General features: G+C 47.9%; 2 protein-coding genes across 5 annotated transcripts in view; both read left to right on the top strand.

The window, feature by feature from the left end:
* The first annotated feature begins 57 nt into the window (after positions 1-57).
* Positions 58-1,820, top strand: ccr12a (chemokine (C-C motif) receptor 12a). Its single transcript, XM_027021193.3, has one exon. It carries the CDS (start codon positions 160-162, stop codon positions 1,210-1,212), a length of 1,053 nt encoding a protein of 350 aa, XP_026876994.2. The 5' UTR covers positions 58-159; the 3' UTR covers positions 1,213-1,820.
* A 142-nt stretch (positions 1,821-1,962) lies between these two features.
* The window catches only part of hecw1b (HECT, C2 and WW domain containing E3 ubiquitin protein ligase 1b), a 28,298-nt gene continuing 3,825 nt past the window's right edge, over positions 1,963-26,435 (top strand). The window contains exons 1-25 of one of the 4 annotated variants that reach the window (XM_035527826.2): positions 1,963-3,047; positions 9,617-9,947; positions 10,881-10,988; positions 12,887-12,981; positions 14,283-14,358; positions 14,826-14,995; positions 17,382-17,524; positions 17,752-17,852; positions 17,942-19,231; positions 19,871-19,972; positions 20,189-20,339; positions 21,338-21,450; positions 21,733-21,854; positions 22,036-22,221; positions 22,880-23,014; positions 23,360-23,465; positions 23,596-23,692; positions 23,809-23,892; positions 24,137-24,243; positions 24,389-24,503; positions 24,713-24,826; positions 25,001-25,153; positions 25,527-25,625; positions 25,811-25,940; positions 26,280-26,426. In XM_035527826.2, coding sequence (XP_035383719.1) covers positions 3,018-3,047; positions 9,617-9,947; positions 10,881-10,988; positions 12,887-12,981; positions 14,283-14,358; positions 14,826-14,995; positions 17,382-17,524; positions 17,752-17,852; positions 17,942-19,231; positions 19,871-19,972; positions 20,189-20,339; positions 21,338-21,450; positions 21,733-21,854; positions 22,036-22,221; positions 22,880-23,014; positions 23,360-23,465; positions 23,596-23,692; positions 23,809-23,892; positions 24,137-24,243; positions 24,389-24,503; positions 24,713-24,826; positions 25,001-25,153; positions 25,527-25,625; positions 25,811-25,940; positions 26,280-26,426 — 4,305 coding nt within the window. In that variant the 5' untranslated portion in view covers positions 1,963-3,017. Of the gene's footprint in view, positions 3,048-9,616; positions 9,948-10,880; positions 10,989-12,886; positions 12,982-14,282; positions 14,359-14,825; positions 14,996-17,381; positions 17,525-17,751; positions 17,853-17,941; positions 19,232-19,870; positions 19,973-20,188; positions 20,340-21,337; positions 21,451-21,732; positions 21,855-22,035; positions 22,222-22,879; positions 23,024-23,359; positions 23,466-23,595; positions 23,693-23,808; positions 23,893-24,136; positions 24,244-24,388; positions 24,504-24,712; positions 24,827-25,000; positions 25,154-25,526; positions 25,626-25,810; positions 25,941-26,279; positions 26,427-26,435 lie in introns of those variants that run through there. The other 3 variants (XM_081722545.1, XM_081722546.1, XM_081722547.1) reach the window with 3 other exon arrangements.

Genomic DNA, 26,435 nt, shown 5'->3' with positions numbered 1-26,435 from the left:
GCTACTCATAAATTGTTTTTTCAAATTAGCTTAGTTAAAGCCACCGAGGCTTCCTGTAGCTCTGCAGTGCAGTTGCTTTCATGCTCACCACCAAACCACGTCTCTCCACCACTCAGACCGAAACCTGAGGTTCTCTGCTGACATTAGCCCCGCATTGCCATGGAGGATGATGACTTCTATGATTTTTTCAACACGACTAATGACAGTGGGAAGATTGAATATGTCACAGAAGGCGAGGTGCGCTTGTGCATGAAGACTAGCGTAAAGCACTTCGGCGCCGTGTTCATCCCAACGTTCTACTACATGAACTTCTTTCTGAGCTTGGTGGGAAACGGTCTGGTGCTGTGCATCATCTACAAGTTTGAGAAGCTCAGCACAGTCACCAACATCTTTCTGCTCAACCTGGTCTTCTCAGACCTGGTCTTCACCTTCACCCTGCCCTTCTGGGCCGTCTACCACAAGTCCGAGTGGATCTTCGGCCGTGGTCTCTGCAAGCTGGTGGGCAGCCTGTATTCCATCAGCTTCTACAGCTCCATCCTCTTCCTCACCCTCATGACTTTCGACCGATACCTGGCCGTGGTCCATGCCATCACGGCAGCCCAGAGCCGGCGGCGGGCGTATGCCTTCGGCTCATCCGCGGGTGTTTGGGTCCTCAGCTTTCTGGCCAGCATCAAAGACATTGTCTTCTACGACGTACGGATAAGTGAGTTTGATGGGATCGTGTGCGAGGAGTCCGGCTACTCCTACAAGACCTTGCGAAAATGGAAGTTAACGGGCTGCTACCAGCAGTTTGGACTGTTTTTCCTGGTGCCCCTGCTGATGGTGCTCTACTGCTATGCCCGCATTACCATCCGGATCATGTCCACGCGCATGAGGGAGAAGTGCAGAGCCATCAAGCTCATCTTCATCATCATCTTCACCTTCTTCATCTGCTGGACGCCCTACAATGTGGTCATCCTCCTGATGGCATTGCAGATGTCCTCCGAGGACAGCTCATGCTCGGAAAGCCTGGACTACGCCCTCTACATCACGCAGAACATCGCGTACCTGTACTGCTGCATCAGCCCTGTGCTGTACACCTTTGTGGGGAAGAAATTCCAGAGCCATTTCCAGAAACTTCTAGGCAAGCACATACCGTGTTTGAAGGTCACCATCTTGACAACTCAAAGCAGCAGGACCACATCATTCAGGAGTCCTAATACTGAATACTAGGGCTGTGCAATCAAGGAGAGTTTCGTGCTGCAGGTAACAGTTCTGTCTGTATATGTCTCACAAACTGACACTGTTAGGAACTTGCTTTTTGGGGGGGAACATTAGCTCTGTTGAGGCAACAATATTGTGGGGGATAAGAGGAATTTTTGTCTGTGTGTGTGTGTGTGTGTGTGTGTGTGTGTGTGTGTGTGTGTGTGTGTGTGTGTCTACGTGTGTACATTTCATGAAAGCTCTGAAATGTTTTGGGAGCAACCAGTGAGTGGAAGATGAATCAAAAACGACATGGTATGAGGAAGTTGGGCAATACTCTGTTAACTCCATATATATATATATATTTGAGTATATCCTTTGTTACTGTGACTAAGGCTTGTTATTGCAAAATAGAAAATGAACCAACAGCAGCTTCAGAGCATATAGCATTACTAAGAGTTACATTTTGGCTTTCCACTTGTTTTCTTTCTTTTTTTCTGGTGATTTTATCTGAATTGTTATATGAATTATTATTTACTTATTCATTTTTATTTGTATTACTTTAGCATGGTTCTCAGTATTTTTTCATTGCTAATTATTTACTGAATGTGAGAAAATAAAGAAAGCTGTCAACTGTGTACATTTCTGTGTTTTTCACATAAATTTCACATAGAGATAATTAGACTAATAAACTGCAAATTCTCTTCCAGGAAAAAAATGTATTATTGTTATTATTATTATTATTATTATTAGTAGTAGTAGTAGTAGTAGTAATAATAATAATAATCTTTCTTGTAAATTAAAGGAATAATCACGCCATATCTAGTCAGCGTTAGGTTCCCAGCTTTCAAAAAAGCTTTCAGCTTTTTTTTTGGGTCTTCTCTAATGTACTAAGTGATTTTGCCTTTGTGTTATGTATTTTAATCAAATTGTTGTTTTAGACGGGTGCCTTAACCATATCCGCTGGAAAATATTTATCTTTTTTTTTATGTTACCAAGCGCTGTGTGTGTTTAAAATCTGTTAACCACAGCATCCTGAGAGGCCAGTATCGTAAACGTTTTACTGACACTGTTTCACCTCACTGCTTTTATGTTGTTTTATCCATGTCAAGGGTGCTTTCTTAATGAGTTGAAGGAATGTAATATATTAATATATTAACAATTTAGCATTTTGGGAAAATGTACTTAGGATTCTGTAGGATTTGTCATTCGACGATTGCTATATAAATGTGACGATAGATATGATGACTTCGGTGAACGGTGCTGTCCAATAGTTTGAAACATGACCAACAGAGGTCGCTGGCTAATAGCCTTTCTTCCATTCTTCCAGATATTTTGTTCGAATAGCATGGCAGAATCATAGACCAATCTAATCTGTGAAGTGCAGTTAATGCATTAATTAAGTAATTACGTTAAAGTAAATAGCTTTCTTATTTTGCGTTGCTTTGTTTCGCTTTACACCAGCTATAACCAACGACATACACCTCTGCCAATTCTGCTGACTGTCGATGTCGCCGAAGACGTCTACCAATCATCGCCCGTCCATAAACCGGGTGCGCACGCAAACGCGCTTACGTACACGGGCGAGTTAGCGTCCGATTGCGTAAAGGCGGGCGTACGAGGGGCAAAAAATTACACGGGGGTCCCATTCCATTGGCTGCAGGTTGCTGGTACCCAGGAAAAAAAGCGAAGGATGCAGCGTCGTCCATCAGCATTGTAGCCAACAAGGCGAACGTGATGCTGAGGAGAGCACCTTTCCGGATGGCGGGTATGGGTTGTGTAGGATTTCAATTACTGGACATGGCCAAGCCAAACTGAGGGCTTTGCATTTGGACATGATTCACCGCCAGGTGATACTGACACAGGTGAGTGAGCGGTAATAACTCACCTTGTTGTTTTACTAGACCTTTTTGTAATGCATTTCAAATGCAACAAAGGTTTGAATTTTCCATGTGTGTGTGTTTTTAACGGATGTCGCGTTGTTCACATCGCTGATTTCTTGCTGCCATGCGCCGTGATGTTTCGACATCCAACCGGGACAAGCGGCCTCGATTGTCCTTGTGTGTGTGTGTGTGTGTGTGTGTGTGTGTGTGTGTGTGTGTGTGTGTGTGTGTGTTGCTCATGTTTCGGACGGCTTGTCACTGAACCTGCTCAAACGTAGTTTGAAATGTATACCGTCTTTGTCTTAGAACACCATACTGCAGAGGAAACTACAGGGTTTTAATAATGCGCTACATCATTCAATAAACTGTGTAATACTTGTTGACATTTCTTTGTAATATGCATTAATGTAAACATTCACAAGACTGCAGTGTAGCAGTTTTCTGGACAATAATTTGATCCACACGATTCTCGTTCAAGGGCTTCATCGCTGTAGTCGCACTCTAATTTTAATCATACTATACATTTAGGTTATTATACACCTGAAGGCAATACTACGGCTCCTAGTAGTCCAACAGCATAAATGGTGGAAAACAGCCCAAAAGGTTTATTAAAGATGCCATGCTTTTTACTAAATTAGTACTTATCACTAAAATCATTAGCTAGACGCTCTTTTTTACACTGGACGTCTACTTCACTGAATGACACTGTCATAAAGAGTATAGAATGGGTAAGAGTATTAATGCGGTAACAAATAGGGTTCGTTGAATGTTGTATATTTTAGATCCATTAAAAAAAAGAGTGCCAAATTTCCTTTCAAACTTCATCCCTCCACATGTGTAGCATACCGAGTTCCGAAGCATGTTGATTTTTTCAGACCGGAGCAAACCGAGAGCGTTTGGGATGTGAAAAGCCAAAGCCGGGGAGTGGGGCTGGCGCGGGTTAACATCGATCGGGCTGTGACCGCTTTGAAAAGGGACTCCTCAGGCGCGCCTTTATTGATCCGCACTAAAGCAGAGATACAGAGCTGCGTGCTTTTGCAGGCCCGACGCACTTCCTGCCAAAAGAGCGGTCCCTGACAGGATTGTGTGACTTCCTAGGGTATATTACTTAGCAAGTGACCGTCTGTGGCTACAGGCGCTAACTTGGTTTCAGACTGATTAAATCAGTCTAATAAAGGGAGACGAGTTTAATCTGCAAGAGGCAGGTAGGCCAATCTCATAGTCCACTACTCATCCCCACAAATCACAGTAGTTTTGGCCTCTCTCTCTCTTTCTCTCTCTCTCTTGCCCTCTCTCTTTCTCATTTATCTTATCATTTAATTGTCTCTCTGTGCAGGTCTATGATCATAGTGTACTATCTTTAAACCAGAAAAGCTATATGCACATGAACTCATATCAGCTGCTACAGGTTTTCTATTAACAGTTCATGTCATGTGAATATTGCTTTTTAAGTTCAGTGCCTATATTCATTTTGGGTCTGCTAGTTTAGATTGAATTAAAAAAATATTATTTTTTTTAAAGAGAGGCAGGTAATGACAGCTCAGGAATATTATATATTCAGCTCTACTGGGAAGGAAAATGGTTGTTCAGTGGTCAAGGTGTGTGACTAGTAATCAGAATGTTGCCAGTTCAAGCCCTGCCTGTGTTATGCCCTTATTGCACAATTTGTGCTCCATGTGTTTATATGTAAAACTATATCCATATATATGTTTCTCTGTGTACTTTGCTACAATTTTGAATCTCTCTCTCTCTCTATCTTTATATATATATATGTGTGTGTGTGTGTGTGTGTGTGTGTGTGTGTGTGTGTTTTGACTAGCAGGGCCAGTTTCTTTTTACTTGCTGCTGTAAGCTGACATATTAAAAATTCAGTGTAGTTCAGTGGTAGAAACTTTCCTATACCTTTGTTTTTGCAATTTTTATGTTACAGTGACAAAGACAATCAGTGTTATAGTGGGGTTGTCACTGCCAAATACTGGGCAATACTAATTATGAGTTTAGCTGTTTCAAACTTACTTATGAATATGAATTCTTTGACAGCCTCTAAATGGCTGGAAAAGATAAAAGGCTAAATCAAAATCACTAAATCAAAAAGGCAGGAAAGATTTTATAATGTTCTACACAGCACTGCAGTGTAGAAAGAGGCCCTGATTCCTGAAAAGGCCACACAGTTTAGATATGGAACCGCCAATTCACTGCTCTGTAACACAGGAGCCACAGAAACTGGAATACCTGAAAGGAGTTGCATGTGTTTTGCCGTTGGCATTTGTGGGATTCATAGGGCCAGAGAGTGGACTGGAGACTTTTGGAGTGGTCAGACCACACATTCTTACTTACACACACACACACACACACACACACACACACACACACACACACACACACACACACACACAGACAGACTCTTCACTTTAAAGATGCATGGAGCCATGAGTCACACAGCCAAGAAGAGAATGAGCAGAAAAGAGAATGGTGCTCATTTGACTGAAATAAAGAGCGCTACAGCAGGCAAAGAAGGAGAGAGAGAGAGAGAGAGAGAGAGAGAGAGAGAGAGAGAACGAGAGAGAGAGAATTAGGTAACCTGGGGGGAGTGAGCTAAAGCACATTTTATTGACGTTTAGAAGCTAGCTTCTAGAACTTTCTGTCTCTCCCTGCTGCCATCTCTGGGCTGGGCTGGGATGGGTGCAGAGAGGAGGATGAGAGAAGCACAGCAAGATGGGAAGGAGGGAGACAATTCCTGTGGGCGCACATCCTTTATATACAGTTCCTGTAACCCTGTGTCGATGTGCTTGAGCGTGGACGTGCGTGGGAACTGTAGACCCGCGATCCTGCGCGAAGAACATTAGCGTGGCACGCCCCAGCCGTAACCTCTTTCTGTGTGCAGAGGGAGGCGGGGAGGGGTTCTCCACGTGACACTGGCGAGTTATGAGAAGGTACTGACATGCTAGGTGGACGTGGTTCCATGTATCGGGAGGAGTTAGAGTTACGGGCCGATTCTTGGAGTCTTAACCCGGCCTACTTGTGGGGGCATATTGATGATAATTCCTTTTGCGGTGTGGCGTTGGACTTGTGTATGGTAGCTACGTTGGGGGCCCGTTAGGCTCGTGCATGAAGACCCGCTCACTGGAGGTTCCGGTGACTTCCAGCACGTCACAGCTCAAGGCTACTGCATCAGGAAATGGAAGGGTTTTTAAATAAGTAAACGGCAAAAGGACCTTGCCTGTTTCTTGAAATGACAGGGACCAGCCAAAGCATCTCGAACCTGAGACGTGTTGTTCGTGTTAAGAACTTCAGTTTTGATTTCAGAAAGTCAATTTCGGTGCTTTCTGTCTTAAAGAAACTTCAATATTGCACAATATTTTTATTTACTTTTTGTGCTTAGATTACTCATTTCTTCACGTGACCTGCTTTGAACCCAGCGAGTAGTCCCAGCTTTGACGGCTGTATGAGAGCAAGCATATGAGGGGTCTCCTTCAACTCCGTCTAGAACGGATGCGCGTTATACGAAATCACCACAGTCATTTCATTTCCCCTTTTATTTGGATTTTTTATTAAATTGCTGAAGCTCTCAGAAGAAATTCATCACCCAGTTTGTCTTTCAGTTCCTAAATGAAAAGCGTTGGGTTAAGCTTATCTCTTTCAGTCATCATTTTACTTTTTCTACAATTAGCTATAAATGTAACTACAATTAGTTTAAACTGCTGTGTTGCTTTTATCTCAGTGCTGTGTGGCAGCTTCCAGTACAGTATAATATTCAGTATAGCATGCTGTGATTAGCTCTTCCTCGTCCCCACACACACACACACACACACACACACACACACGCACACATCATCAGCTGATCTCAGTCAGTTTGCTCATGTGTTGGCGCAGGGTGCCTAGTTGGTGTCTTGATGGCAGTGTTGCCAAATCAGACCACAGGTACGGCCAGCACTCTTATAGCCATGCCATGCTCAGAACCCTAACATGCTCATCCTCGACATACCACCAAGCTCCAGCCACCTCTAGCATCCCAAATCTGTAGCACGCTAACAGATGGAATTGTAATTGCATGCACTTGCAGCAGGTCCCCCCCCCCCCTTCAGTTTCGAGTCTAAACTTCATTTCACCCCGAGGTAAACAAATGTTAGGAATGTTACAGAAGCAAAAAGTGTCTCTGACCAGGGCCCCAGTCTGTGGTGCGGCTGTAGTCTTGGTAGCTTTGCTCCAGTTTTGCAATGTGCGCTGTCTCCTCCTCGCACTCCAACTGCACGCTGGCATGCACCCAACCCCAAACTTGCACCCTTAATCTAGTGGAGTTAGCCCTGTTGGGTGCAAGCACAGCCATCATGCATTTCACAGGGAGCAGAAGGGGAGGTTTTTTTTAAGTATGTAGGCATTAACAGGTGCACACCCTGTCATTGTGTCACAGGGAGCAGAAGGGAAGGTTGTTGTTTTTTTGCATAACGGCATTAATGCGATATGACCTCTCTTTCCATGTCACTTAGAGTGTGACTGCTAAAGGAACACCGAAACAAAGAAACTGGCTAATTGTGCTGAATTGGTTGTTGTATATGAAAAGAGGCCATGAAGTCTTTAGTCTTTTGGTCATTGGAGTTCTTTTATATAGACGTGATATTGTGTATATATATACACACACACACACACACACACACACACACACACAATATCATGTATATAGTAAACACATATATAGTACATATTGTATATATTATATAAACAAGCTCATTTATATAAACTTTATATTGGGTTCAAAATACCAAATGTTACATGGAGGGTTTCGAAGAGGAGTTTGCGATTGGCATATTTAGGCTTTTTTGCTGTGTTTACTGCACAATGCAAATGCTTCCTCTTTTCCCAATTCCAGACACAGAGGCAGGAAATCTGGTTGTCCACTATGTGTAATGAACACATAGACCCAGGAAGACTAATCACCAGCGACTGCTAATGGGCGGTGATAACACAGTTCACACTAGCACAGTTCACGCTAGCTGGCTGCCTTTTCATTCATTGGTTAGCTGCTTTTGCATATCGCAGTGGTATATAGTGAAGTAATAGACAAGGAAGTGAAGACACAAGCACAGGAAAACGTGACAGGAGTGCAGACAGACAGAGGTTAGCAGGTGAGGGCAGGACGACAAGCTAGCTCACACACAAAGAGTGGGGGCCAGACCCAGAGTGGATGGTCCACTCTGCAAATTGAGAGTGATGAAGATAGCATAAAATCAGGTTGTCACAACCCCCCCACACACACATATGCAAAGTTTGAGTTTTGACAAGGCAGATGGAGCTGGAGGACCCTCTCAGACAGATGGCTGAATAGAGGAGAGAGCAGACCAGCTCTTCAGAGACCTCCACGTGTGTCCATGTGGTAGAAGAAGCAATGTTTCAGATCCTAGTGCAAAGCTCAAGCTGGTTCCTCCTTGTTGTGTCTCTCTCTCTCTCTCTCTCTCTCTCTCTCTGTCTCTCTTTTTTTGCGCTTACCTACTTCACTGTAGAAAAACAGCACTCCATTCCAGAGAGGATTGGCATGATTATGGTTAGTCTCCCCACTCCCCCACAATCATGTGCACATCCCCATGAACAAATTCAAAAGAACCCCCTCCCTGCCAAATATTGCACTCCTCAGCATGTTCCAAACGCTGTCAGGCTGTCTGCCTAGTGCGGCACACAGTATTTACCATGCAGACTCCCCGCGGATTCAGCCCGTGCTTTTATCGGAGGGTTTGGGCAAGTCCCGGCTCTTCGGTGGAAAAAAGACGAGAGTTCCTGTCACAGCGCGCACCGAGGTCGAGGGAACAGCAGCCATCCATGTTCTGTGTGGTCTTACGTGGACAATAAGGAAAGAGGCAAACTCCAAATGTGCATCTCTCATCGACTATCTTCTGGTTCCGTGTTTTGTTGGCTGACTTGTTGGCTTGTTTGAAGAACATCTTGAGGAAAATCTCGAAAACGTGTTTCTCCAGAAACTTGGGACTGGGACGGAGCAGTACAGGATTAACCCCACAGATATCCTGTGTAAGATCGCCATTGGCAAGGTAGTCAGGTTCAGTCTATATGTAGAAAACAGGCTCTTAATTCACTTGGTCCTGTCTCTAGGGCGCACTAGCTGTAATTCCCCTCTTTTGTTCCCTGATCAACTGCTTTGCTGGCCTGTGGTTTTCCACTTTGTGTTCCGCTCTCTGTTGTCTCTTGGGTGACCAAGATCAGTCCCCTGCTAGGTCTCATAGCTCTGGGACATGGTTATACCATGACTGGCCTGCCTGCGAGATTTCCCAACATTTGCCAATACAAGATGCGGTTTTTATTTTCCTGGAAAAATGTTAGGTCTTGATCCCAGCCCTGGGGGGACTTATGAACTATGTTTTTATTCTCTTTTTCCTGCTCTAACACACCAGATCAGCATGAAGAGTTTTGATAATTAGCTCACGAGCTAAATCTGGCAAGCTGGGGTATGTAGATGATGCACTGTGATGGGGCCATATGTCATGCTCACTTACCCTCTGTCTTTCCTCCTCCTCTTCCTCCTCCTCCTCCTCCTCCTCCCCCAGAACTTGTACCAGAACCGGTTTCTCGGGCTGGCAGCCATGGCCTCGCTGTCAGGATCGTCGCAAGGCCGCCGCCGGAGCAAGGACCCCATCCGGCACAGCTTCGGCCCGGAGCAGTTCCCCGACGTCGACCTGCAGGGCAGTGGCGGCGAGGCGGCAGCGGCAGGACCGGCGCGCTCCACCAGCGACACAGACCTAGTGACATCGCACTGCCACTCCGCGCTGACGGCCAGCGCGTCGCACTACGCCATTGGCCAGTCGCCAGACATCACCCTCACCTGGGACATCAAGGAGGAGGTGGACGCCGGCGACTGGATCGGCATGTATCTCATAGGTGAGTGGGACAGGAGGTGGGGAGGGGAGGCTGAGAAAGAGAGAGAGAGAGAGAGAGAGAGAGAGAGAGAAAAGTGAGAGAGCACTACAAACATGCCGTTCCTGCGTTTTTACAGATTTGTTTTGATTCGCACTCCACAGAATTTTAATTGGCTGAGATGGGAAATAATGTGGAATAATGGCTGAGCGCTCATGCAGATAGCGTGGTTTACCACTCCTCCTACTCCTTTCTTACACGTACTTGCATTTATTTATTTCAATGACTGACTTTGCACTAGCCCTTTTTCGTCTAAATGCTGGCTCGCTTGTTTTCATTCCGTGTTGCGTGCTCCTTTACAAGCACAAACACCTCACGAGGCACGGCCCCGTGCGGCGGCTTTGTACTCGCAGCACAAAGTCGTCGTATTCAGTTCAGTCGAGAGCTGCAGTGAGACAGATGTGGTGAGACAGATGTGGTGAGACAGGGACTGAGGGGCCCGGCCAGTGTGTCAGATGGAGGCGGGATGAGGTTGGACAGAGAACGGGAGCAGCGAGGCAGACTGGGCGAGCTGTAAATCCGTCTCTTTCCCAGCTCTTGCTCGGGAGTTCAGATCCTGTAAATCGCTCTAATCTCTCCAGTCTTTCATCACACAGTTTGAGTGTGTGTGTGAGTGTGTGTGTGTGTGCGCGCGTGCATGTGTGCGTGCCTGTGTGTGCGATGGAGTGCGTTGGATCTTGATGCACACACTAATCCATTAATCGTGCAAATTCACATTTTTAGCTAACGCTGCTCCCATCTTTATTATGAATGACAAATTAATTGCGAGCCGCCAAATTTGCATGATATTAGTCATCTGCGAGTCACTCACAAAGTGGTCGTGCTCCCCTCAGGAAGGGCCCGTGACACAAAAAGACCACTCTCTCATTCCCCTATGCATTGTTCTCTCCTCTTCAGACGAGGTGCTGTCGGAGAACTTTCTAGACTACAAGAACCGCGGTGTGAACGGGTCTCACAAAGGCCAAATTGTGTGGAAGATCGAAGCCAACTCCTACTTTGTTGAGCGTAAGTGAATAGTGAATAAGTGACTAGTGAATAAGTGATTAGTCTCAAATATGATTATGTGAACCACACACACACACACACACGTATGCACACACACCCACAAACCATTTCAGTTAAACGAGGCAGAGTAAAATGCAGGTGTGTAGAAGTGATCATGCTGATGTTTGGGGCACGCAGGGCTCAACAGGGTCTATGTTAGCCAAGCATGAAGAGTCAATATGGTCATTTAAGACTACAGGGAGATCTCCATAAGACTACAGGGACATCTCCTTAAGACTACGGGGACATCGCCATAAGACTACAGGGACATCTCCTTAAGACTATGGAGACATCTCCATAAGACTACGGGGACATCTCCTTAAGACTACGGCGACATCTCCTTAAGACTATGGGGACATCTCCCTAAGACTATGGAGACATCTCCCTAAGACTACAGGGACATCTCCATAAGACTACAGGGACATCTCCTTAAGACTGCAGAGACATCTTCTAAAGACTACGAGGAAACTTTACGACTGCAGGAGCACCTCTTAAGACTGCAGAGACATCTTAAGAGTACAGGGACATCTCTTTAAGACTGCAGAGACATCTTAAGTCTATGGGGACATCTCTTTAAGAGTGCAGGGACATATCTGTAAGACTGCAGAGACATCAGTATGTGGTGCACAGCTGCCGTGGACACAGCTGTGGTGTAACCATTCGCCCAATTTGCTAAACGGCGTTTCAAAGGCGGCTTCTGAAATTTCCGAAACCGAAGCTGTGAAACTTTATTGTCTGACTCCATTCCCCCACTTTTAAGGCAGATATTTCGGTGTGGAACACCATGCTGTGTTTTTCTCATGAAGATTTAGGACCCTGGTTTGTTTTTCGTTGTTGCGTACTCTCGTTTTCACGAACAAACCGTGTGTGTTCTTACCAGAGAGTCTGCCTCAGCCACAGGGCTCTCTCCTATCAATCAGCCATATTGGTAACAGGAAGTGCTTCTGCTGACAGCCATCGGCTGTGCAGAATTAATGAGGCTATAAACTAATCCATTTAAAGGTGTGTGAGTGTGTTTGTGTGTGCCTTTGTGTGCTTAAGTGTCTTTGTGTGTGTCTGTATGCAACACTGAATGTTTTTTGAATGTTTGTGTGTCTGTTTTCATGTCTCTTTTTGTCTATGAGTGTGTGTGTGTGTGTGTGTGTCCCAGGTGTGTGTCGGCATGAGCGTTTGCTAATTTTAGCTAACATCTGAATGCAACACTCAGCACTCGGCCAGTATAATGAATACTGCTTCCACGTTTGGATTCGTGCAGGTCTTTTTTTGGATGTGCTTAATAAAGAATGCTGTCATCAGGTTGGATTCATTCAGTCAGGTCAGATGGTAGGAATGAGAAAAGGACCGTCCGCTTCCTGTGAAAGCCAGACGCTCTTATTTTAAAAGTCAAAACCTCAGAACGGGTTGTCTCATATCAATGCAGTCATAAAAACCTTGACAGAGAGAAATCGTTCTTCCTCTACCATAAGGGTACAAGTATCATTTGGGAACCTTCATATGTTTTAAATTTTTATGCACATTTTCAAGGTTAATTCTCTATAAGAGAATTTAATTTAGCTGACACCAGGGTCATCTTAAGGGTAGATTGCTGGGGCAGCTGGTCTAGAATCAGTTTACACATTAACTTTTGGAATAAAACAAATAATATGGACACTGGCCACGGATCCTGAATCTTTCATCAGAAACAGTCGACCATGGCCTGGTTAGTAATCAGTCCAGTCTAATTAAGTCAGTTAACTCTGGTTAAAGCTCATAGAGGTCACCGTGCCATTGGTGAATGGTGGTTACACGGGAGGTCCTGATGCCAAATAATTTTTGGACTCTCCTCTTCCTCTTCCTCTTCCTCTTCCTCTTCCTCTCAGCGGAGACGAAGATCTGCTTTAAGTACTACCACGGGGTCAGTGGCGCACTGAGAGCCACCACGCCCAGCGTGACTGTGAGGAACCCGTCAGCACCGGTATGTGCGTGCGTGCATGAGTGTGTGCATGTGTGTGCACAAACTCATTTGTGCAATCTCTGGATGTACATCCTGTTTCCCAACATCAGGAGAAAAAAAAGATAATTACCACCATACCACTCCCCTACCAGACTTCCCAGTACGCAAACCATCATTCGGTGCTCCGACCTCTGACCTTACACATCACAGTACGGGCTTTGAGGCTTTAAGGCTGAGATTACTGCACAGATATCAAATTTCAATCAGCCTGAGAGGAGAACACTGCACTTTTGACTTTGACTGCATTTCATCATGGGTTTTTTTGAGGACCTGTTTTTTTCCTGTGCAGATGAGTGAAGATTACTCCAACATGCCAGAGAGACACTGGTCATCTTGAGCCCATTAATATTGGGTTCAGTACTGGTTATTATTCCTGATGGATTCAATCTAAATTACCTCTGACCTCTGGCCCTCTCTCTCTAGAGATTGACACAACTCAGAATCCCACATTTACCAAGATCAAATTATCCATTATTTGGTTAGGCTGTACAATACAGACAAAAGTAAAGTACTGTTATACTTTGATTTATTTTGTGATTATATTGCAACATATTGCCATTGTGTCAGGCAATATATTAAAACATACATGCTGAATACCATCCTGCATTATTTTGACCACTATTATTTGATATGATTATTATTGGATATTATTGGATCGATGTGAATGCCGTGATCCATCAAACCCACAGAACACTCATCTGGAATGTTTGTGATTGGCCAGTGTGCTCACAGCACACAACACAAACAGTTCTGATTCGTTAGGAGGGCTCATTTGCCTGCTGCAGCCTTTTGTCATATATGTGTTTAAAAAGGCCACTGTCGTGATTAACAATGAGCTAACAAACCCTGCAGCTCTTCTGTGTTGTCACAGTCCTGCCATATTATAACAGGGACATGCAAGTCATGCCGTCGAGCTTGGCCCGTCTGTTGTGGTAAAAGGGAAGGCCCAGTTTTCTGGATTATTTGGCCGTCAACAGCTGTGAAACATGACGATGTAGGCGGTTCTTGGTATGAGTGTGCAATGGCTCTGCTTTTACCATAGGTGGAATTTCATCTTCTGCAGACTGCGTGGAGGCGTACAGGTGTGGGTGACTTAAATATTTTCTCTCCCTAGTGAGATCACCTGCTATCTGTCTCTAAGTCTGTGTGTGCCCGTGTGTGTGTGCATCCCTCTGCCTCGCTCATACACTACCTTTCTCTCTTTGTCTTTGTTTTGATCACCTACTTTTTCCTCCCCGATCACTCCCTCTCCCTCCCCACAGGTGTTCAAACCGGTTGCCGTGGACGATGTGCCTCAGAGTCAGGGCAGCAGAAGACTCATCAGCTTCTCTCTTTCAGGTAGAGAGCGCGTGTGCATATGTGTGCGTGTGTGTGGGGGGGGGGGCATGCGTCGCCATAGCAACAGCCATGCTCACATTCTCCAATTAGCAGGACAATAATGAGTCTTGATAAGTTTTCGGTTAGTATCTATCTTTAGTGTCTCCGGGGGGAAGCAGGAGGTGGGGCTGGGGGTGGGCATGTTGTTATTGATCACTACAGCGATGCTTCAGGTCAGTGATTTACAAGCTGGTACATGTTAAGTACAGACTGTCCCCTTGCATGGACCGCAGCACAAACGCACTCCCACAATCGCTCGGTTTTTGGCCGCACACATCCATGCTGAGCCATCAATGGTGCAGCAGGCCAAGACAAGTGGCCAAGTGCTTTTAACACGTTCTGACGTTCTTTACTTTAGGCATTTAATTTCCCTGCACTAAAGAGCTTTCCCTCGGTTCATCTTCTGTCCTCTGCGTGTGTGTGGTCAGACTTCCAGGCCACGGGGTTGAAGAAGGGCATGTTCTTCAACCCCGACCCCTACCTGAAGATCGCCATCCACCCAGGCAAACATAGTATCTTCCCAGCCTTACCTCACCACGGCCAGGAGAAAAGATCGGGCATCGTCGGCAACACCGTCAACCCTGTGTGGCAGCGAGAGGTGGGGGCAGCACGCTACCTGCACGCGCACGACCAGCAAATACACACGCGCACAACCGTACACACTCTCAAACACACATAAACACCCCAGCACAAATTATGACTTAGATCCTAAATTCGGTTCAGTGTTTCACTTTTCAGTTTCAATTTCAATAATAGCTCATGTAAGATGTGCTTAACACACAGCTCCACTATGCTTTATTGCACAATACTTTGTGCATTATTCAACAACAGCACAGTTCGTAAGCTTTGGTTTAGAAAGCACTATTGGCCTTGTGTGTGGAATTTGGTATTCCACATCAAAGACAATATAAAAATAAGTCATTCGTAGCACTGTATATGCCTGAGAATGCAGCCAAACTGTAACAGTACCATAAATACACTTTTTTCACACATTATATTCCATATTAACTGACGGGTAATTTCATTTATACCACAGTTTTTGCGTACAACCCGTGTTTTTACTTTGCTGCAGTCTAATTGCAAGGATTTCCTGTCATCGGAGTCTCTGATCCAGGCATAACCAGGGACCTGACGCTTTCCTAACTTACTACGCTTTACTACGCTGTACTATCTCCTAAAACAATGAGAAATGTTCTACAGAAGGGGCCCTCTGCCCCCCGGCCCCAGCTACCTGTCAATGGCACAGGGAGAAGGCGCCAACACTCAGGCGAAAGGGCGTCTCCTTCCAGACGAGGGACAACCACTCCGCCTCCCGGATGGCACTGGAGGGAGTCGGCAGTTTGCCCTGGGGAGGGAAAATAGGTCAAGACAACGAGAGATGTAGAGGGTGGTAAAGACTGAGGGGGGTTGGGGGTGGGGTTTCTTTTTATCTTTCCGCGGAGCGCAGCGGAGGAGGAGAATAGTGGGCTTATTGCCAACTGACCTCCGCCATTGCTGAATCCAACATTTTTATTGCTCATCTCTCTGCCTCCTGCACACACGCACGCACGCACCCAAACACACATGGACATTCTACATACAAGCAGCTCTTCTCATTGTCTAACCCTCTACGGGAAAGAAAGCCATCAGTGATGATCTTATTGAACATGCTGTTCTCTGTTATTATCTGTCTTATGCAGTTAATGATTGGTTTAGGGGAAGGTATCATGTGACCGTCTTTCACCACACAGGGGGAGATCAGGCAAGGGTTGCCATGGGAACGGAACCCTACAGGCTCACAAATTGGATGGGTGAGAGCCAGCACTGGCATTATAATGGATCCGAGTGAATAACAGAGACGGGAGGGCATGCTGGGTAGTGTAGTCCTTTTCAGCTGGGGGCCTGAACAGCCCTGAGAAATACACCATTAGCAAGTAGGCAGGATGGGGGGTGTAGATGCTTCGTGTGGGTTGGAGGCTCCTGCTGCCCCTGCTTTTCATGTCCAGTTTGGCTTTTGGAGAAGGTTTGCATTCTGTACACACACACATATACACACACACACACACACACACAGACTTACACACACTCACCTCTCTTCAGTGTATAAAATAACTAGCACAGGCACACAGCACATCTGGTCTTATCAGTGGCTTCCCAATGAATTACATACGTGCACAGGCATGTGTACAAGGAGATGTGCACGTTCACGTGCACGTGCGCACATATTCAGGCAGTGCTCACACCAAGAGAAATCATACGGGGGCTTCAAGTTCTATTCTCAGTGTTCCACTTTTCAGTAAAGAATCCTTCCCTTCTCCATTTCTCAGCCATTTTCTCTCTCTCCTTCTCCATTTCTTACTCCTGCCTCCCCCTCCCACACTGGGAGAACTCATTTCTCCACCTGTAGTTGGGAGCATGGCTCACGTTTGTTCTGTTCGGCCGTGGCCCCGCCTCCCGCGCATCGTTGTCGAACCTCTCCGAGAGCTCAGGCTCCGACACCGACGCGAGAGCCGGCCCCTTGCCCGGCCTCCGTGTCGTCTGCAGCGAGCAGCAAGTAGAATAAAAAACGAAAAAGGGAGCTTTACAGGCTCCCGCCATTCGGACATGTGCTGAACACATGGCCACGTGGGCCGTGCGCCTCACGTTTCACGTGGAGGCGGCTCTCCTTCAGCGCCATGGACAGCGACGCGGCCCATCCGGTGCTGGCGTTACAGGCAACAGTTTTTCTGCGCCATATTCAATAATACAACTTCCTCACCTTTCTCGCTGATTTGAATTCCACACCCTGTGGAATGAGATTCGTTAAATACTGTTTGGCTCACACTTTAAAAGGGCAATTACTGTGGTTAGCACTAAATGATTCCTTATCTTATCACATTTCTCTCTATCTTCTCTCTCTCTGGTTTTCCTGGTCTTTTTCTCTGTCTCTTTCTGTCTGTAAGGTCTGTAAAGTCTGTAATAATCTCCCTCTTGCTTGCTCTCTCCCTCCCTCTCTATCTCCACAGCGGTTCAATTTTGTATCCCTGCCCACGGATGTGTTGGAGATTGAGGTTAAAGATAAATTTGCTAAGAGCAGACCCATCATAAAGCGCTTCCTGGGAAAACTGTCCATGCCTGTTCAGCGATTACTGGAGAAGCATGCTATCGGGTATGAGCCGCAGATAAAGCGTAACCTGTAATATACAACATTAATATACAATATGAGGGGTGACGAATGAAGGTGAAGGATAATTGGGTTTGTGTGGCTGACAGGTGCTTAAGGTCACGTAAACAACAACCGAACGCTGATCATTGACGTCGTTTCTTGGGTATTTCTCTTTATTTTCTCTTTATTTTCTTTTTCTCGCTCCATCCTTCTACCACATGCATCCACAGTGACAGGGTGGTCAGCTACACTTTGGGTCGCCGGCTGCCCACGGAGCACGTTAGCGGGCAGCTGCAGTTCCGTTTCGAGATCACCTCTTCCATACACCCAGGTGCGTGCACGTCCACTGTACCGCTGCAGCAGGCCATGGTGCACACGCGAAAGCGACTGACCCCCTCGACCCTTCTCTCTGACCCCCAGACGACGAGGACACGTCGCTGAGCGCGGACCTAGAGTCTGTCGCCGCCCCGGAGGAGCCCGAGGGGGTGGAGCCAGAGTCGGGGGAGCGGCCCCAAGCCGAGGATGCCATGAGTCTGGGACGGGGCGCTCCCGAGCTCCCTCTGGACGGGCTGACGGATGTGCCCATGGACGTGGAGAGGGAGCCGGGCTGCGGAGCCGCGCCGACGCCCTCGGAGGTAGTGGAGGGTCATGCCAAGATCCAGGAGGAAGGAGAGAGGGTGCAGCAGGTGGAGGAGGCCCTGATGTGGGCCGAGGAGGGGGGAGGAAGCGAGGAGGCTTCCCCAGAGCAGATGGAGCAAGGAGAGGCAGCCGTGGAGCAAGCAGGAGGCGGCCCGGAGGATAACCGCGCCGAAGCTGCCAGCGCATGTGCCGAAGTGGCCGAAAGCACCATGGTTCCCCCTGCTGTGGCTGACGAGGAGATGCAGAGCGTGGAGGGGCTGTCTGAACTTCAGCCCGCCGAGGCCGTCCAGGCGGAGGAAGACGGGGAGTTGCTGGAGGACAACTGCCCACTCCGGATTCGGACAACGCCGCGGCGGAAGCCCCGGCCGTGCTCGCTGCCCGTGTCCGAGCTGGAGACGGTGATCGCGTCGGCGTGCGGCGAGCCCGAGACGCCGCGCTCGCACTACATCCGCATCCATCACCTGCTGCACTGCCTGCCCTCTAACCAGTCGCCCACCATCGAGGCGGACAGCGCCCAGCATCCCGAGGCCGAGCAGCCGCCCGGCAAACCTGAGGAAGAGGAGGAGGATGTTGATGATGAAGAGGGTACGGTCGTAGAGCCCCAAGCCCTCACGCCCAACGGCATGCCCGGCCCCCGCCGGACCCTCCCCCGGAGCCGCTCCCACGAACGCCTCTCCGACCTCATCCAAATGCTGGACGGGGAGGGCCACCCGCTGGGCGCCGAGGGCCAAGTCCGAGGTCAGAGGTCGCCAGGTGAAAGCGAGGGTGACCTCAGTCCGGTGCCCTGCTGCAGTCATATGGTGCAGAGGAGTGCGGGCCCCATGCGGGCGGCATCACTGGACAGCGCCCGCCGCTCCGAGAGCACCATCTTCTCCTCGCAGGAGGAAGAGGACGAGGTGGACCTGCTGAATGGCATTCTGGGCCTGGAGGAGGAGCTATGTGAGGGGGCGGAATCTCGAGAGCCTGGGGACAGCAGAGCTCAGTGGGAGGAAGCACCTGCCACACATGTGCAGAGCCCGCACAGCATCGGAGGAAGTAATGTGACATCGCTAGCTGGGACGAGCAGCAGGAGTGAGTATGAGCCGAAATACGCTTTCGTTTGGTTCACATACATTGTGCACAAAGGCACGATGTTCATAAGAGATGGCGCCCCCTAGTGGGAGTGATGCTGAACTGTCTGAGAGGCCTTATCTGAAAAACAAGACTATTATTATTGTTACCATGGTGTGAGATTTTTTTGCATAGCGTAATCTCACATTAAATCAACTTTCACACTTTGCTCTGCTATTTGGGGTTTGGCTTTAAGTCACATTCCACTGAGCTAAACTGGATGATGTCATTAGCTGCGTTCTAGTTCTCATCTGTCTATATATTTTACAACCTCAGAAACTAAATAACCACAGTTTTATGGTCGGGTCAAAATTAGAGTTTTCTCTCTACTGAGACATTTTTCCATTAGCTTTATTGCTGCAGTGAGAATAAAGTGTCCATGTGTAGTTCAGTGAAAACCGCTACTATAATTTTAGAAAGATATCATAATATAATTTTTAGGCCCAGCCATACAGAGGCAGTCTTTAATGGGCTGTGCGTGTGTGCGCGCGCGTGTGTGTGTGTGTGCGTGCGTGCTTGCGCGTGCGTGCGTGCGTGTGCGTGCGTGTGCGCGTGTGTGTGCGCGCGCGCGCGTGTGTGTGTGTGTGTGTGTGAGAGCAGGAGAATGCCCTCTGCCGTGTAGCCATCCACCAGTGACCCAGCTCCCTGCACTGAGACCCGACCCTCACCACTACCCCACCATCGATGAGCCCCTGCCTCCCAGTGAGCGCCCCCTGCTGGAACACACACCCTGACTGAGACAGCATGCTGCCATGACCCTGCCACTCACACACACACACTTGCATAGATATGGTTCTCTGACACATATGTGTGCTGTGGGTTAATATTACTCATATCCACGCTTATCTAAAACCACATCTCTCTTTTTTCCGGCCTGCGTTTCTGTGTGTGTGTGTGTGTGTGTGCATGCATGCTCAGACTGGGAGGCACGCATCGACAGCCATGGCCGTGTTTTCTACGTCGACCACGTTAACCGCACAACCACCTGGCAGAGACCCACGGCGCCAGCCACGCCTGATGGCCTGCGCAGGTCCAGCTCAGTCCAGCAGATGGAGCAGCTCAACCGTAGGTGAGAGCGCGCCTAGGAGCCAGCTCCGTTCACCTCGGCGCCGACGCGTACGCTTGTTGCGTCAGGAGCGGGAATCCTGAGCCCACGTCTCCGTTCCCACCAGCTTTTTTCTCTCAGCGGCCTTGCAGCACTTGAGTCAGCAGCGTAACACGCCTCTCGCCGTGGCTGAGGTTCAGTGTGACGTGCAGTACAACCAGCTGCATTGCGCAGTCAGTAAAAGGCACAGGATTGCGCTAGCATCACCCGCAGAGCGTTCCAGAGGGGAAGTGAAAACTGCCTCCCCTGTTGTATGATTCAGTCTCACACAACGTGCACTGTGTCATGGCTATTCGTCTCAGTGAAAACACTACCAAAAATAAATAAATACATCGGGGAATTTGTGAAAATGGGCATTCCTGTACCACCTGGTGGTTAGACGTGCCATTGCAAGAGAGGTCAATGCGATCCCATCAGCGGAAGAAGGAGATCCCAGAACAGAGAAGCCTTACACAAGATTTTTGAAGTGCCTAAAAGAGAGTGATTTCCCCTTTATGGAATATATGCAGGATGTAGGACTAGCGTTTGCCCAGGGTACCCTGGTTCGATTGGGCATACTGTGTTCTTCTTTGTGATTGGGCATACTCGATTCTTCTTTGTGATTGGGCATACTGCGTTCTTTGTGTTCTTCTTTGTGATTGGGCATACTGGGTTCTTCTTTGCTCTAAGTGTTCCATTTCTGATTACTCTTTTCAGAGCACCAACAGTTATTTTTGAAGTTTTGGGAGTTTTCCATAACTCTCCTGCTTGAGTTTTAAGGGTGAATGTTTATAATGTGAAACTAGTGCTTACTGCCTGCGTTACGTAAAAATAAAAAAAAAAAAAAATAATAATTTGTAGAACGACACACAGGCATTGGTCTCTCTCTTCACCTGGATTGGAGTTAGGTGATAGGATAGGACGTTCTCCTCCAGTGCCGAAGCCAATTTGACAGCTGGAGCTGGGCTGTGATCCTGTTTCAGGTATCAGACCATCCAGAGGACCATGGCCCAGGAGCGGAGAGAAGCGGAGGGGGGTAGCTCCCACTCCGAGAGGACCAGCAGCACAGAGAGAGACACACCGCCTCAGACAAGCGGTAAACACACAAGCACACTCATGCACGCACATGTACTGTAGTACTCTAATGGGCAGCTAATTCTAAGATAAGATTTTCTATGGAAACGACGCTTCACACCAAATGCTGACAGGTTACCAAAAGATGAATCTAGTAGAGACCACTCAGGACAGCTTTCTGGGATGCTGCCCCCGCCTGCTAGCTTTCTGCCATGATCAGTAATGTCAGCATGTAAATGGGGATGGAGTCTTCCTTTGACCACGCCCCCATATCTCTTCCCTGTGCCCTTCTCATTCCTCTCAGAGTCGAGGAGAGATGGCCTGTGCTCACTGAGTCACTGTCACAAAATCACGCTGTTGCTGCAGTGCCCGGCCGTCAAGTTCATCACACACCCCGAGTTCTTCACTGTGCTCCACGCTAATTACGTAAGCTCCAACCCCACTCACCCACACACACGCGCGCACGCACACACCCCCCGCACATGCACGCGCACACATTTTTGTCTTATCGTATCGCTTTCTCTTTCTCTCTCCCTCTCCCTCTCCCTCGTTCTCCTCCCTCTCTCCCTCTCTCTCTCTCTCTCTCTCTGTCCCCGCCGTCTTGTAGGGCGCATACCGCATGTTCACCAGCAGCTCGTGCCTGAAGCACATGATCCTGAAGATCCGCAGGGATGCGCGGAACTTCGAGCGTTACCAACACAACCGCGACCTGGTCACCTTCCTGAACCGCTTCTCTGACGCACAAACCGAGCTGCCCAGGGGCTGGGAGATCAAAACAGACCCTCAGGGAAAGGTAGCAGACTGGGGCCCCGGTGGAAGCAAGCACCGCTCCAACCACCACGACTGCCCCCAGCTAGCAGAACACACGGGAAAACACGCACACGGCAGTACACGCTAAGATTGTGTGCAGGGTTGCCTTCCACTGCACCTGTGGCTCTCCCGCCCTGGAATTTAGCTCCAGTCTTCGACTTTGGTCGTTGTATTTACATGGCCAGAGACCAAAATGAGTGTTGCCGGTGAGCGTAAGTAAACTCTGCAGAGCGATACATTTACATGCACGGTCAGTGGAGAAACACCTGACGCAGTGCAGACACATCGCTCACATGCCTGTGTTGTGGAGGGGAAAAAGAAAAACTGTTGTGCCATTTGCAGTGATTCCTTATTTGGGATTTAACACACGCTGCCAAGTCCGATAAAAACGTTCCTATGCAATGTGTCTCACACACGTAGGAAATCCATAGCCGTACAGCTCGACCCAGGAAAGTGGGATGCCGGGGTGATTCATTCAGAGTTTGGAAAGTCAAGTCACATATTTAGACAGCAGAGTTTAGAAAGCAAACAGCATAAGTAACAAACCTCACAGATGTGGTGTTTTCCTGGTTACATTCCTCCTCTCTCTCTCTCTCTCTCTCTCTCGCTTCCTCTCCCTCTGTTTGTGCGGCCTGGTGCAGTCATTCTTTGTAGACCACAACAGCCGTGCCACGACCTTCATTGACCCCCGGATTCCTCTGCAGAATGGCAGACTGCCCAGTCAGCTCAGCCACCGACAGCACCTGCAGAGACTGCGCAGCTACAGTGCAGGAGAGGTCAGCACGGTGTGTGTGTGTGTGTGTGTTTTCCACATCTCCCATATTGCGCTGTGTATACTGAGGGCATATCTTATAGCAGGGCTACTCAATGTACCCTTCTATAGGATGCTCAGGTGTTTGGCTGTACAGTGTTTCTCCTAATTAACTCCTATCAATAGAAATGAATGAAGTAACATTGCAATGGTGTAGGGTAAATCATAATAGGAACAAACATCTGTAGTAAACATCTGTTTTTGTTCCACAGGAATGAATGAGTTTATCAGTGCTGAAAGAATCTTGTTTTTTTCTTTCCATGTTCCGTGTTGTTGTTTTATGGATTTTTTTTGGTGTGGTTGCTGGCAGGCATCTGAGGTGTCCCGTACTCGTGGAGTGTCTCTGTTGTCGAGGCCCAGCAACAGCTTAGTAGCAGCCATCCGAAACCAAAGCCAACAGGAGCCGGTGCCGCTGGGTATGTGGCTTATCAGTCAAGGCCTTGCTTAAATAATGAGCCAATCAGACACGTTTAAAGAGTTCTGTATGGTCTAGATACATGTCACAACAATCAGCATTATGTCTGACCATGCTTGTTTCCATAATAGCATACAATGACAAGATTGTAGCCTTCCTCCGGCAACCTAACATCTTTGAGGTGCTTCAAGAGAGGCAGCCCAGCCTGGCCAGAAACCACTCTCTCAAGTACTGACCTATAACCTTCTCCTGACCTTTCTTGTTCCTTGAGACCTTACACTGTTGTGATTATGCATTTGTGCAGTGCTAAAGTGGGGTGTGTGTGTGTGTGTGTGTCTTCTCAGGGAAAAGGTCCACCACATTCGCACAGAGGGCAATTCTAGATTGGAAAAACTGTCCTGTGATGCTGACTTGGTCATGCTGCTAAGGTGAGTTACCTTCTAGTTTACACACATTGTAAAGACCTCATGGGGTGTTTACGGAGGTAATAAACATTCACTTCAGTTGACTGTGGGATTACAGATCTGACATTTCAGTTCAGTAGACTGCGGGATTACAGAGTTGACCAAAACACTGCAGCACTGCATACTTCACGTGAGCTACACAAGCGATAACAAACTGAAGGGTACTTGGGCTTTGTGTGTGTGTGTGTGTGTGTGTCTGTTTCTACAGTTTGTTCGAGGAAGAGATCATGTCGTACGTTCCCCTTGCCGCCTTCCACCCCGGCTTAAGCTTCTCGCCACGCTGCTCACCGGGCTCCTCCCCTCAGAACTCCCCAGGTGGGTCCCATGCTGGGGAAGGGCACTAGGGCACTAGGGCACTAGGGCACTATCACCTAGGGCACTTCACACACTCACTCATATGCCTGAACGTACTCTCCTGTTGGGAGGACAGATGTGTCACGGTCTCTGATTGCCTACACAGGGACCCAGAGAGCTCGAGCACCAGCCCCCTACCGCAGAGACTTTGAGGCCAAACTTCGCAACTTCTACAGGAAACTGGAAGCTAAGGGCTATGGACAAGGCCCTGGCAAAATCAAGTGAGTCACCTGAATACGCTACGGTCACGCAAAGTACATTTAGGCCAAGCAAACCCACAGAGTGCAAATTGTGGACCAATACAGACAATAATATTTCTGTTCTGTATTGACCCATACTGACATAATGCCATCAGCAGTCATTGCTATGCAGTGGTAAAAGACTCAGAGCTCGGCTGGTTAACTAATGCTGCTCTTCTGCTGTGGTCCAGACTGATCGTGAGGAGAGATCACCTACTGGAAGGCACTTTTAACCAGGTCATGGCCTATTCACGCAAAGAACTCCAACGGAATAAACTCTACATCACCTTCGTCGGAGAGGAAGGGTATGGACTAAACAATTCAGAGAGTTTTTTTAATAATTAATATCACTTGAAACATACATGGAATAATAAATATGGTGATGCAGTAATTACTCATTTCAGCTTGCATTAACCAAATCTGTGTTGTCATCTTAAAGTTTTCTCTGGTTCTCTCGCCTCCATGCCCTGAATTTCCAGTCTGGATTACAGCGGTCCTTCTCGGGAATTCTTCTTCCTGCTCTCTCAGGAGCTGTTCAACCCCTATTACGGCTTGTTCGAATACTCGGCCAACGACACCTACACGGTCCAGATAAGCCCCATGTCTGCGTTTGTGGAGAACCATTTGGAATGGTGAGACACTCTCTTTTTCCTGTGGATAGAGTCCATGTCTGGTGCATCCTTGCAAAGTAACATTGTGTTCGAGTAACATTCGAGCTAGGGTTTAGGTTTAACCCTAACCCTAACCTTAAACCGTCCTGGTGCTACTGGGACGCCCAAGCCAGCCAGGTAAAACCGCGGTTACCTCTATGGTTTTGGTAATGAGAGTACAGTTGGACCACCAGCTCGCCGGCTTCTGCTGTTTCTGTTTCTTCCTGGGGGGGACTTTGTCGCTGGGTTTCTCTGGCTCAAAGCATGCAACCTTATGTCTCGCTTTTGGACCACCTCAGCTGTGTCAGATGTGGGTGGGCCTGACCTGCGTGTGTGTGGGTGTCTGTGTGTTCAGGTTCCGCTTCAGCGGCCGTATACTGGGTCTGGCCCTGATCCACCAGTACCTATTGGATGCTTTCTTCACCCGACCCTTTTACAAGGCTCTCCTCCGACTGTAAGTGCTTTGAATTCTTTCGTCTGTGATCGGTTGTGCTGGACCACACATGTGACCCATAAGATACCCGTAAACCCAGAGTTGGAAATGCCGCTGCCAGCTTCGTCGGTTTTGAAATTCCCTCCATACGATGCCAGGGAAGTGCTTCCTTGCTGATGAGCCTTCCGTTGCCTCATCTCGCTCAGATCCACCGACCTCAGCGATTTGGAGTATCTGGATGAGGAGTTTCACCAGAGCCTGCAGTGGATGAAGGACAACGACATCACGGACGTGCTGGATCTTACCTTCACCGTTAATGAGGAGGTCTTCGGCCAGGTGGGGTGTCAGATCACAAAACACTTGCCATGACACAATTACGTTAATGCGTCTGTACTTCAGTTCAGTTTATTTAACCGGGCGGGTATATGCTACAGTGCCATAACCGCGTTAATGCGTTCTAAATCAGTGGTCACCAACTGTGCTCCTGCAGGACTATCCAAAAACCAGGACTACTGCCTTCTGAAATCAGTAGTTATATGCGTTAGGTGTGTACAGGATTTGCACAGGATCTAAACTCTGCAGAGCAGTAGGTCTCTAGGAGCAGGGGCGTTGACCACTCGACGCAGAACGCTCGGCGTGGCTTTTGGCCCAAAGTCTGGCTCTGTGCACCATCAGGTGACGGAGCGAGAGCTGAAATCGGGAGGCGCCAACGTGCAGGTGACAGAGAAGAATAAGAAAGAGTACATTGAGCGGATGGTGAAGTGGAGGGTGGAGCGAGGCGTGGTGCAGCAGACGCAGGCCCTGATCCGGGGCTTTTATGAGGTGAGCCGT

The sequence above is a fragment of the Electrophorus electricus genome, chromosome 11 (genome assembly GCF_041902795.1).
Source record: "Electrophorus electricus isolate QZ-2024a chromosome 11, ASM4190279v1, whole genome shotgun sequence".
Classification (NCBI taxonomy): Eukaryota; Metazoa; Chordata; class Actinopteri; order Gymnotiformes; family Gymnotidae; genus Electrophorus; species Electrophorus electricus.
Note: the sequence above shows the minus strand (reverse complement) of the source record. Positions and strands in the feature narration are given on the sequence as shown.

Bases quoted from the DNA above. Each gene is read 5' to 3' on its own strand.
- ccr12a (XM_027021193.3), top strand. From the start codon at position 160: ATGGAGGATGATGACTTCTATGATTTTTTCAACACGACTAATGACAGT.